At 38.6% G+C, this 12,220-nt stretch overlaps 1 protein-coding gene across 6 annotated transcripts in view; it reads left to right on the forward strand.

The window, feature by feature from the left end:
* FAM234A (family with sequence similarity 234 member A) overlaps nt 1-11,381 on the forward strand; it is a 47,702-nt gene extending 36,321 nt beyond the window's left edge. For all 6 annotated transcript variants that reach the window (XM_083153441.1, XM_083153442.1, XM_083153440.1 and 3 more), the window contains exons 10-12: nt 3,997-4,149; nt 4,615-4,711; nt 6,987-11,381. In XM_083153441.1, coding sequence (XP_083009567.1) covers nt 3,997-4,149; nt 4,615-4,711; nt 6,987-7,192 — 456 coding nt within the window. In that variant the 3' untranslated portion in view covers nt 7,193-11,381. The remainder of the gene's footprint in view (nt 1-3,996; nt 4,150-4,614; nt 4,712-6,986) is intronic.
* The last annotated feature ends 839 nt before the right edge of the window (nt 11,382-12,220 follow it).

The following is a 12,220-nucleotide window of genomic DNA, read 5'->3' on the forward strand; positions in this document are numbered from 1 at the left end:
GTCACTTGTGGGGGGGGTTCCACTGTATTGGTGCTTGGGGGGTCTTGCTAATGCGACATAGCACCCACCAACATTCCACCAGAATCTGAGCTGCAAAATCCCAAAATCACTCCTTCCCTTCTGAGTCCTGCCATGCACCCAAATGGTATTTTTTGGTCACATGTGAGGCATTGCCGTACTCGGGAGAAATTGGGGCACAGATTTTGGGGTGCTTTGTCTCCTTCATTCCTTGTAAAAATGAAAAATTTTGAGCCAGAACTGCATTTTTGTGTAAAAAATGTAATTTTTCATTTGCACAGCCCAGTTGTATCAAAATTGGTGAAACCCCTGGGGGTATGAAATGTACACTATACCCCTAGATGAATTCCCTGAGGGGTGTAGTTTGCAAAATGGGGTCACTTGTGGGGGGGTTCCACTGTATTGGTGCTTGGGGGGTCTTGCTAATGCGACATAGCACCCACCAACATTCCACCAGAATCTGAGCTGCAAAATCCCAAAATCACTCCTTCCCTTCTGAGTCCTGCCATGCACCCAAATGGTATTTTTTGGTCACATGTGAGGCATTGCCGTACTCGGGAGAAATTGGGGCACAGATTTTGGGGTGCTTTGTCTCCTTCATTCCTTGTGAAAATGCAAGATTTTGAGCCAGAACTGCATTTTTGTGTAAAAAATGTAATTTTTCATTTGCACAGCCCAGTTGTATCAAAATTGGTGAAACCCCTGGGGGTATGAAATGTACACTATACCCCTAGATGAATTCCCTGAGGGGTGTAGTTTGCAAAATGGGGTCACTTGTGGGGGGGTTCCACTGTATTGGTGCTTGGGGGGTCTTGCTAATGCGACATAGCACCCACCAACATTCCACCAGAATCTGAGCTGCAAAATCCCAAAATCACTCCTTCCCTTCTGAGTCCTGCCATGCACCCAACTGGTATTTTTTGGTCACATGTGAGGCATTGCCGTACTCGGGAGAAATTGGGGCACAGATTTTGGGGTGCTTTGTCTCCTTCATTCCTTGTGAAAATGAAAAATTTTGAGCCAGAACTGCATTTTTGTGTAAAAAATTTAATTTTTCGTTTTCACTGCCCAGTTGTACCACAATTGGTGAAACCCCTGGGGGTTTGAAATGTACACTATACCCCTAGATGAATTCCCTGAGGGGTGTAGTTTGCAAAATGGGGTCACTTGTGGGGGGGTTCCTAAATTTTAGCATCTTATGGTGCCTAGAAACCTACATGGTGCCTAAAAAATAATCTCATAAAAAGGAGGCTCCAAAATCAAGTAGGTGCTCCTTCTATTATGAAGCCTGTAGTTTGGTCAACGTGCACACTAGGGCCACATATAGGATATTTATGAAAACAAAAGAATTGGGGGAATCAATTTTTAGTCACATTTCTCTAGTAAAATCTACGGTGTTCCTTAGAAAAATGTATTAAAATTGCAAATCTGCAAAAAAAATGAAATTTTGAAATTTCACCTACACTTTGTTTTAATTCCTGTGAAACACCTAAAGGGTTAACAAACTTCCAAAATGCTGTTTTAAATACTGTGAGGGGTGCAGTTTTTGAAATGGCATCATTTATGGGGGTGTCTCACATACAAGTCCCTCAAAGTCACATCAGAACTGAACTGGTCCCTAAAAAAATCAGTGTTTGAAATTTTCTTGAAAATTTGAGAATTTGCTATTCATATTGTAAGCCTCCTAGTGTCCAAAAAAATTAAAAGGAAGTTGAAATAATGATGGAAACATAAAGTAGACATATGGTCTATGTTAGTTATTAACTATTTTGAGTGGTATGATTATTTGTCTCACAAGCAGAAAATTTAACATTTTGCAAATTGCTAAATTTTCCATTTTTTTATGACATTTTGGTATTTTTCACAAAAAAACACAGACTGTATCGACCCAAATTTACCACTAATTTGAAGTACAATGTGTCACGAGAAAACAAACTCAAAATCACTGGGATAAGTAAAAGCAAAAAAAAGTTATCCCCACTTAAGTGATACATGTCAGATTTGAAAAAAAGGGCTCTGTCAGGAAGGTAAAAACATGCTGTGTCAGGAAGGGGTTAAGGCTCAAATCAAGTGTAATTGGCATTACAAAATTATCTATAGACTATAGAAAAGAGGTACAAGACTTACATTTCAAGCTTTTCCAGGTTAGAAATCGATAAAGAACTGTTCAAAAATAGTTTGGTGCTGAGGCAGATCAATTAATTCATTCCTGCAAAACTCTTTCGCATGTTGAGTTGGTGTCATTTTTGAAGCAGTAGAATTAATACCCCTTTCACGTTAGCCAAAATTTCTGGATTGGCTCCGGGAACAGCCTGGGACTAGTGCTGGTGTGAAAAGGTCCTTCCCGGGTTACTAGCTGCTATGAAAGGTGCATTGACATGTCCCTCCTTCCCGTGTTGACTCTGCTGATGCTGATTGGCTATTTATTTACAGTTTCTTATATAGCGCAGCAGATTCCGTTGCACTTTAAAATAGTAGACCGTGATAAAACAAACTGGGTAACAACAGACAGACTTGGAGGTAGGACAACTTCCTGTTGTGGATTTTCAGAGCTGCGCAGAGGCATCACACAGCGTGCAGGAAGAACTGTGCAAGCTCTGGGGCACAACAGACCGCACCAGTGCTTTTTAGCCCCTGAAGACCATGAATGTCTAAATCAAATAGAAATCAAATCGAATGCACATTGAATGCTTTTAGCAGCATTTGATGCAGATTCGATCCCAATGTGCATTCACGTATAGTGGAAATCGAAAAGAAAAATAGTCTTGCCAGGCAAGACTATATAGTAGAAATCAAACGGCACATCGAATATAAATCGAATGCCAGATCTAATGCCAGATTTAGACTATTTTGCAATTTGTCCCTAGGCCAAATACATTCTGCAGTTAAGATAGTCAAAATATCGTTGCCTGCACAGTCTATTAGATGCTGACAAAATGGGGGGTGGGCGCATCGGAATTGAATTTGCAATGAATGTGGCTGAATACTGTGTGATTCTGACTAACTTTCTATTTGGTTTTGATTAGCCAAAATTGATAGCCATAATTTCACCTTGTGTACACAGTTTTAGGCATCTCAAGCAATATATTTCAGTAACATAGTCTTGGGTAGGAATACATAGTCCTTCTGAACAGAGAAAGCTGTGTGCTTATTAGGAGATGGGCTCAGCACAGCTGCAGTGTCTTTGTACCCTCAGGTTACACAGGACGTCTCTTTTGTATTCATGATGCAGGGGCCAGTAAATCTGCACTGTGTCTACAGCCCTGGATCTGCCCCTAAACAGCTACAATCTGTCAATAAGGCTGCTGTGTCCAAGGCACTTCAAACAATGTTGCAGAACAAGATCAGCACATGTGTAGATCTCAAAACATTGGAGATGTGCGTTAACATCTATGAATCAGGCCCTTTGTTTGCCGCAAAGGACTTGAAAACTTAGTGCAGTGTGTCCCAACGTTGGTCCTCAAGGCAGGGCAGCAACTAGGGAGGGTGACTAGGGGGTCTCAAGTTCTGTATGCATTGGTCCAATGTTGCTCTATAGAGGGCTCCTAAAAATGCAGCACACATAAGTTCTGGTGGATCGCCAAATACACACAAGTAATACACACAGAAATAGTATCTCCCTTCAATGTTCATCTGTTAGACTGTCACGATTACTGTGCCATAGTCCTTATTAATGGAAGAAAACTGAACCACTAAATTTATCTTCAATAAAACCAAGTGTCAACGCACTTATTAAATTCGATTGATAATCTCTCTCTGCACTTTGAAATTCCTGTGAAATTCCTGTTAAACCCTATCGCAATAAAATAGATTTTGGCTACTTAAATTGAATAATCTATCATTTATTCAGTATATATTGTATTCATTTCCAACTCCTTTTTTTATTTTATTTTTCTCCTGTGGGGAGTAAATTTTTTTGTTATTTTTTTAATAGTTTTCTGATTGTACACTATTTCATACTTGACATTTCTTGTTCAGGTAATTATTGTAGACAGCTACAGTGGCGCTATACAGTGGGAGGTGGAAATGAATTTGGGAGTTGCCAGACAAAGCCCGGCTGTACTGAACACTGCAGACCATCGCTCATTTTTCCTGTTCTGGGGAGAATACGTTACAGATTCCAACAGCACTGTAAGTTTTTCAGGCCACTTACTGGTAACATTGAGTGATAAAAACCATGTAAAAAATACATGTTTGTATTTTGGTTTACATGAATATGATTTACTTTATTCTAAATAAAATTAGCATGAAGCATCAGTGCTGCAAACTTTAATTGCCAAATAACAGAAAACATCTTAAAAAGTCACTAATTAGACATTCATTTTAGTATTCTCATATTCTTGTTTTACATCGGAAATTGACAGCGGGTTGCAATACAGTCCAAGTTCATTCAAACATTTACAAGGCATGGTTTTGCTTGGTAAATGTTTGCTGCTTTAAGAAAAAAGTCAGCATTAGGCTGGAATCCCGCACCTCTGGCAAACTTGGACTGTATTACATACCGCCAATTACTTGATTATTTTTTATTTTATTAATTGATTCAGCGCCTATAGCTCACCAGTTCATTAAATGGTTGTTCACTTTGTTTGATTGCAGATTGAGCCAAAGGAAAATCTATACTTGTTTCACCCGTCACATTTGAATGCTCTGTTTCACCTTAACAACCATACTGAAAATATCATCGCATTCGGTGGTAAGTTTTTTGATTCTGAAAAGAAACATTTTCCATAATTTACTCTAAGGATCAAATTAAATGTAGAAATTAAATGTAAATGTCTTAAGATATTTGTACTATTTATAAATTATTCATTTTAAGTAGTCAGATGTATAGGTAGAATAAAATATGTACATGCATTAGATATTATTAACAGTAAAGTTAAACTATAGTAATCAATGTATACAGGGCCGTCTTTTCGTATGGGCTTAATGGGCACTTGCCCAGGGGCCCCAGGTGTATAGGGCCCTATACTGATAGCTGAGGATCCCCTTTTTCCAGGGGTACCAGAATTTTGAAAATCAGCCCTGGGGAAATGGAGATATCCAACTTCAAAGCAGCAGTCCAGATCCAACCTGTCCATTGCACTTCCCAGTTAGATTTCTCAGGTTCTACCTAACTTAGAGTTTTTCTGAGAGTATATTCCAAAAGCTGGGAATACTAGCCGCTTGTCTCTATCTTGCCCAGAACCAGAGATATCAGCCTTCCATCAGCCGGTCCCTGCTCCAGCTCCAAACGTCTGGTGTACAGTTTTATATTTTTGTCAATGGATTGCTCTTGCTCAGTCCTGATCTCTGATCCCCAAGTCCCCAGCACCTTCTGAAAGGTGGGACTCTAGGTTTTTATACTATTGAAGGCTAAGAAATCTATTTCCAGATAATGGAGATATTTGCAGTCAAACAAGCTGCGCTTCCAACGGAAAATGACAAATATTAAGCACACTCCATTATCCAACCCTTCCCTGCCTATAACACACCCCCCTACCTCCCTGGAAGTCATTTACAAGGGACCCTTCATTCAGCTCAGTGCCCCCTTCCACACGTTAGTGTTCTCCCTCCCACCACCTGTGCAGTAAAGCAGTAATTAGCAGAAGTTACTTCTCCATGTCCTACATGTTGAATGGAAGATAGAGCACCTCCTGCCACCCGTGGGACATCAAAGCTGCTGCTGATAGCACCCCCCACCCCTAGGAGGGGAGAATGGGTACGGGCCCCAGAGCATTGCTTTGCCCAGGGGCCTACACTGCTGTTAAGATGGCCCTGAATGTATAGTTTTCCCGGGTGAAGAAGTTCTACCCGGTAATTTGCCTTTTAACATGGGTTTTTGTGCAGTGAGAACGGGTCAACCCGTGTCTGCATACCTGGGTTTTTACCCGTGTGAAGGGTTTTACCCGTGTGTGAGATCCGGGTATGTGACCCGTTCACACTGCAAAATCCTGTGTTATAAGGCAAATTTTCGGGTTGACATGCTAGACCCGGGAATTTGCCTGCAGTAAGAGCGGTGTATTAGACAGATGTTACACAATGTGTTTTCAGCTCAGCAGGAAAACATCACGGATAACAGCTTTTCTATATATATTTTTTTTCTATAAAATTCTTCATATACTATTATTTTAGAGCAGCAGTATACCATTATTCTGCTAACCTTTAAAGGATTCCTTGATAAGTACATTTGCTCACAGAGTGTGTTTTCTATGGTTGTTTTTTAGTTAAATTTATGGTAAGAATCTGTGTTCCATATGTGTCTGAACATTTCTTAGCCATCCCACCTGGGGGGACACTGCTCGCCGTGGGATATCAGAGGGAAGCTGGCACTTATTAGACTACTACAACTGCAGACAAAAGCTCCTCCCCTTTGCAACAACTATTTTCAGTGTGCATTAAGTACCCATGGGACTTGGATTTTTAGTATAGTCACTGCCTAAAAATTTATATATACCAATCTGCCTCCAGGTTCTGTGAGACTTTGCTAGGGTTTTGTGTCTTTTAAAAAAAATGCATCTTAGTCTCAATGCCATGTGACTAGGATGCACCAGGAGACTGTGGATGTATTTGATATGCAACACTTTTACAGTATATCTGTGTACCACTGTATCTATATGTGAAGAATAACGCATAGAAAAAAGCTACAGCTTCTGAGACTATGTTGCACACAGATATACAAGTGTTGCATATGAAAAAGAAGCACAGACTCCTGGTGTATCCTAAAGATGCATTTTTGTCAAAAAAAGATGCATCTCGCATAACATTGTGTGCCCTGAGGGGCTGAAACAATGTGTGAAAACACATCTTTATATGTAGGCTCCACAAATGCTGACACTGTTGATTTGGAATACTTTTCTAACTTCAATTCTATGCAGATGACTGTGATTGTGGAGCATTTAGTAAACCTGGCATTGGCATGTAGTTATTGTTGTTGCAAGAATCATGCATCCTGTTTTACTCAAACTGCTCTTTCTCCTTGCACCTTCTAGCAACCTTGTTTGAGCGTAGCCGACATGCCTGTTATCTTCTGCTGACGGGACCTAACACGAACGAGACACCTGGCACAATAACGGTTTCCAAGCGAAAATTTAAGGAAGATATCAGTACTGGTAAAGCCATATGGCTTGGAAATGGAGAGTTCAATGCTGAAGACATAAGAGACCATTTTTTTAGGATGAGATACACTAGTCACTAGCCAGAAGGAACCAGCAGCAAATTAATGTGGTTTTCTCATCTACGGTTATCCTCCTTTATGTTGAGGATGTATGAAGTTAGATGCAATGTTAAATGCAGTTGTTTTGTGTGTTGAAGGTATTGATTGAGTAGAAATAATGTGGTGCATTTCCTTAAGACAGATCTATGGGTGCTATATTTTGAGAAATCACCTCTTTACATATATTGATGCTAGTCTGCCATTATTAAATAAAAAATATCACGAACATTATGCTGTCAGTAGACTGCAGCAAGTGTGTTTTAAACTGTGCAGGCAGGTGACAAGGAGCGGTCATGATGTGTGAATTATTCACATTTAACAGAGTATTGATGAAATTACAGTACATTATAATGTGGCTATTTTATTTGAAACTCCCTTTAACATAATCTTCATTGTGCCAAGAATATGAATGACGACCCCAAATTCATGCATTGGTGCCTGTCCGTGTGTACAACACGGATGCCTGAAATACTAAGTTCTGCCTGTAAAATATATGTAATAACATTATAGTGACATACAGTGACCTGTAACTTTCAGATTTTTAAACTGTTTGAGAAAAAAAAAAAAAGTTGTAAATGTCTATATTTTTAATGCCTGCACATGAAAGTTACAGATCATTTTGGTAAAAAAATTTTTTTTCCTATGGATAGGTTGGAAAAATTCTGTATGTTTTACATTTGTGTTGATAGCTTAAAAAAAACAGGTAGTCTTGCCACAATTGCCTATTTATAACACACAATGCCCATATTTGTAATTATAATATCAAATTTGGTTTTACCCTTTTAAGGGTAAGTGAAATCCATACTTTCTGTACCCGAATACTGGGGTATGTGTATTTCTTACCACTTAATACTGTTTGGTGACTCCACGTGGGTGCATTTTTGCCAAGAGAAGGGTCTACTGTGAATTACTGTATAATGAGCACAATTGGAAAAATCATTCTGGTACAGAAACTTACTGTTACTGCTATCCTTAGGCTTCATTAAGTCAGATTATTCTAATGCTGCTATTGCGGTTTAGCAGATTTTTTGCAATATTTTCTATATTACACTACTAACGCTCTATGAGCATAGAACATAATATACATTTTAGACCGTAATATTGAGAAACAGAAGTCAGATTGAGTGGTTGGCTGGTTTCTCCGTAATTAATAAATCTACTAAAAGTAGCAGTAGGTATGGCTTTCTTTGCACAAACCAAAAACAGACTTCTAATTTATTTGCCAAACTGTACATAGCCCTGGTTGTGTGGTAGGGAAATTATTTAGTATTCAGTTTGAATTGGTCATGGACTGTTGCGATAGGTTGTATATTCTCTTTACATGGCTTCTTAATAAGGTTGTGCTATATAATCACTAATAATAGTAATAGTTTTGAAGTTACGGTAACGTCAGATTTCTTTCAGAGATTGTTTTTATAGACAGATTATTGTGTTTGTTTCTTAAATATACTGAAGTTCTTGAAGATTGTATAAATATTCCTGATTATCACTTGTGAGGAAATAGCAATGCACATACGCTATAATTCAGGGAACTATGACGCCATGCTACTTTTTTTTTTTTTTTGCTATAAACTATATTCATTACTAGTATGTAATAGTTTCCGTATGTGAGCTACAAACTTTTATAATGTAGACATGATTAAAATAGAAAAAAAAAATCATGGCTAGACGGAAAATGTGGTGTCAAGAATGTCATTTAGCAGTGATGGTTAACCTTGACACTCCAGCTGTTGTTGAGCTACATATTCCAGCATGCCCTGCTACAGTTTTGCTATTTGGCCATGCCAAAACTGATGCAGGGCATGCTGGGATGTGTAGTTCAACAACAGCTACAGTCGTATTGTGTCATATCAAATTAATTTGCACAGTCTACTCTTGTTTCCTGGTCACATTACATTGTGAGTAATGCTGGCCATACACTAGATCAACTTTCATCCAACTAGTTGGTTGGACTGAAAGGCTGGTACTGTATGGGAACAAATAACAATCACCAATTTCCTCACAAAATGGACAAAAACTTTCAGTCAAATTGTTTAAATCAAACAGATTCTACTGCAGTAGATTAGACTGCAATTGTTCCCAAACTGTGTGCTTAGGCACCCTGGGGTGCTGCAAGGCTCTTTCAGGGGTGCCTTGGGTTGCTGGTCCAGGACCAAATCAAATTATTTATGGTCTAAGTCATAGGTAAAATCTGTGCTAGTGGCTGCCAAAAATAAAACTAAAATCAGAAGCACAACTGTATATCACCACATAACTAACCCTAATGATGAAAGGTAGGCCCAATTTACTTTATTTGAAACATTTTTTCAAAATTTATGAATAATAAAGTTTTATCCTATGGCGTCGCGATTCAAGAAAGTCAAGTCTGGGAACCACTGATCTAGTGTATGGTCAGCAGTAGAGGCATTTTCAGCAATAAAAAAAGATGCCCAACGTTAACACAGGGCTTGCATGGCGTATTCAGGCTACATGTATGATGACACATTGAGGGAGTTTCTATATCTTTTCTAATTCTTTTTCCACTTATCTCTCCTTAGTGTTGGAAAAAATCCTAAGTTTTCATTTGATATTCATCTGACTATTTTGGTATGTTTTCAGTATGTGATACTGTTACCTCCATTATACTTAGTAATTTGTGGCCTGATTCTGAGTTAGGAGTAAATAAAATAAAAAAAAGTACCTCTGCATTTGAACAAATCATGTTACATTGCACAAGGGGGGTGTGTATTTTTGCATGTAGGATTAATATTTGCTGCTTTTGCATGTATCCCCTAAATGCTAGACATCTTTATATTTACATTTAGGTTATGGAATGTGGACACACCCATCTCGCATCGAAATCTATTTTCACATTTTACATATTCCCCATCTGCAGTGCAACATGGTTTTCACAGGTACAAAGTTATTTGATCCTTTTCACCCCCACCTTAGAATCAGGCTCATATCTCACAACATGCTCCCTTGTGTGCTTCATCTTCTATGATTCCTGACACAATATTCCTGCTCTTTCCAAAATACTGCTGGTTAATATTCCTGCTTATAAATTTAGAAGGGGATGTGGGTAATACATTGCTGATGAATAACTGAATGGCATTACGGTAGCTAGTACTAGGATTACCCTAAATTTTACATTACTAAATTTTACATACTTCGCAAAATAAACTGGTTCTGGATTAATAGGTTGACAGTCAAAAGGTTGGTCACTATTGGTCAACAGGCAAAAGGTCAACATGACAATGGTGGATACATGAAAGAGTCGACATGAGTTTTCCTCATTTCTTTTTTCTTTTTTACTCAGATAACTTATTCATACTATGTGGACTACAACCGAGAACGGTAAATTGTGCTGTACAAACCAATGCCGAAGCGTGGCTATGTGTTACAATAATTGGGTGTCGACAAATGCCGACATAGATGTAAAAAAATAATGACTCATGTCGGCAGTATCATGTGCGACCTCTTGCTTTGTATCAACATTTTGTCCATGTCAACCTAGTACATGAATCTAGTGCATTTTGACATTTTTCCTGTGTCAACCTTTTCACTGTTGACTGTTAGTGGTCGACCTAATAACTTTTGACCTAGGTTGCGGTCATCTAATAATCTACACCCCAATAAATGTGCATTTGTAGATCAGAAATACGTTTGTTTACTTATTTGGTGTTTCCTAGGGATTAAAAAAAAGACATCCGTTATTTCTAGTCCATGCAATGAAGTGTTTCATCGATGAATTTCATTTTCTCTTATTAGTGACGTTTAGCCCTGCATCTGTGGTATTGCACTTAAAAATGTACAAATGTATTGGTTGCAGAATGATATAATTTATTTATAATAATGACCTATATATAAATTCTATGTGCCTTTGAGCTATTTCTGTATATTTAGGCTTCTGAAATAGTCATCCATTTTCACCAGCAGGTCACATGTTAAGATATTGTCAGCTATTGCCCTGTGGTGATGGGTGGAATTAGTGATCCGGGCAAATACATTAATTTATGTATTCAAAATATGACCTGTTGGTGCTGATTATGTAGTTGAGGAACCTACTGTAAATATTCTAAGAAATGTGGAATACATACAAATGCAATTCAGGTGGGTGATGATGTAGGTATGACAATGCACTATTCTTGTTTTTGAATTTCACAATTAATAAATTATTAAAACAATAATACATTTTTTGTTTGCTTTGTACATTGTATTTATATGCTAATATTTTGGACCCATCATACACAGTGATGCAAGTATATAAAATGCCTCAAAAAATAATGTATGGCTAACAGACTGGCCACATGCATTGCACATGCAGATAGTGACCACATGCAGATAGTGACCACATGCAGAGAGTGACCACATGCAGCCAGATAGTGTCCAAACTTATCCAATCATTTGTTTGCAATGATTGGATAAGTTAGTGGGAAAAATATATTTGAATGGCCTAGTCAATCTATATACATTTCTTGTTCATCCAGGCTGGGGGAAACTGGACCCATGGAGTTACCAATGGGGACTAAGGAGCTGGCACTCAAATTAAAAAAGTTATAGCGTTAAACATAAGCTCCTCCCCTCTAACTTCCAAGTAAGATCTCCCTTTTTTATAGCTAAACTTGCTTTCTACTGCTTTCAGCAGTGAGTGCAGTGGCATAAGGCAGTCTGTATGTTTTGTCCTTCTACAGCCACGGTGGGGGAGAGCTGAACTGTCACACCCCCCCCCCCCTTCCCGGCAATGGTAACATATACTCTCTGACCCTTGTAGATTGTGGGGGGTCCCATAATGCACTGCCATTTTGCCAGGTCTTTGCAAAAGCTTCCTCATCTGGGGGGTACGCACGCAGGTTCCAGCAGCCTCATCAATCCATTATCTTCTCCAGAGGAGGAGGGAGCACTGATAAAGTTTTACTTTCAAATTAAGAAACCTTTTTACTGGAAAAAAATGGACCTCTCTAGCAATCACTTTTCCCTTTTCACACCTGTGTTATGCTCTATCTATGGAAAATGGGCCTAATTCAGACC

This window comes from Crinia signifera, chromosome 7 (assembly GCF_055691185.1).
Source record: "Crinia signifera chromosome 7, ASM5569118v1, whole genome shotgun sequence".
NCBI lineage: Eukaryota > Metazoa > Chordata > Amphibia > Anura > Myobatrachidae > Crinia > Crinia signifera.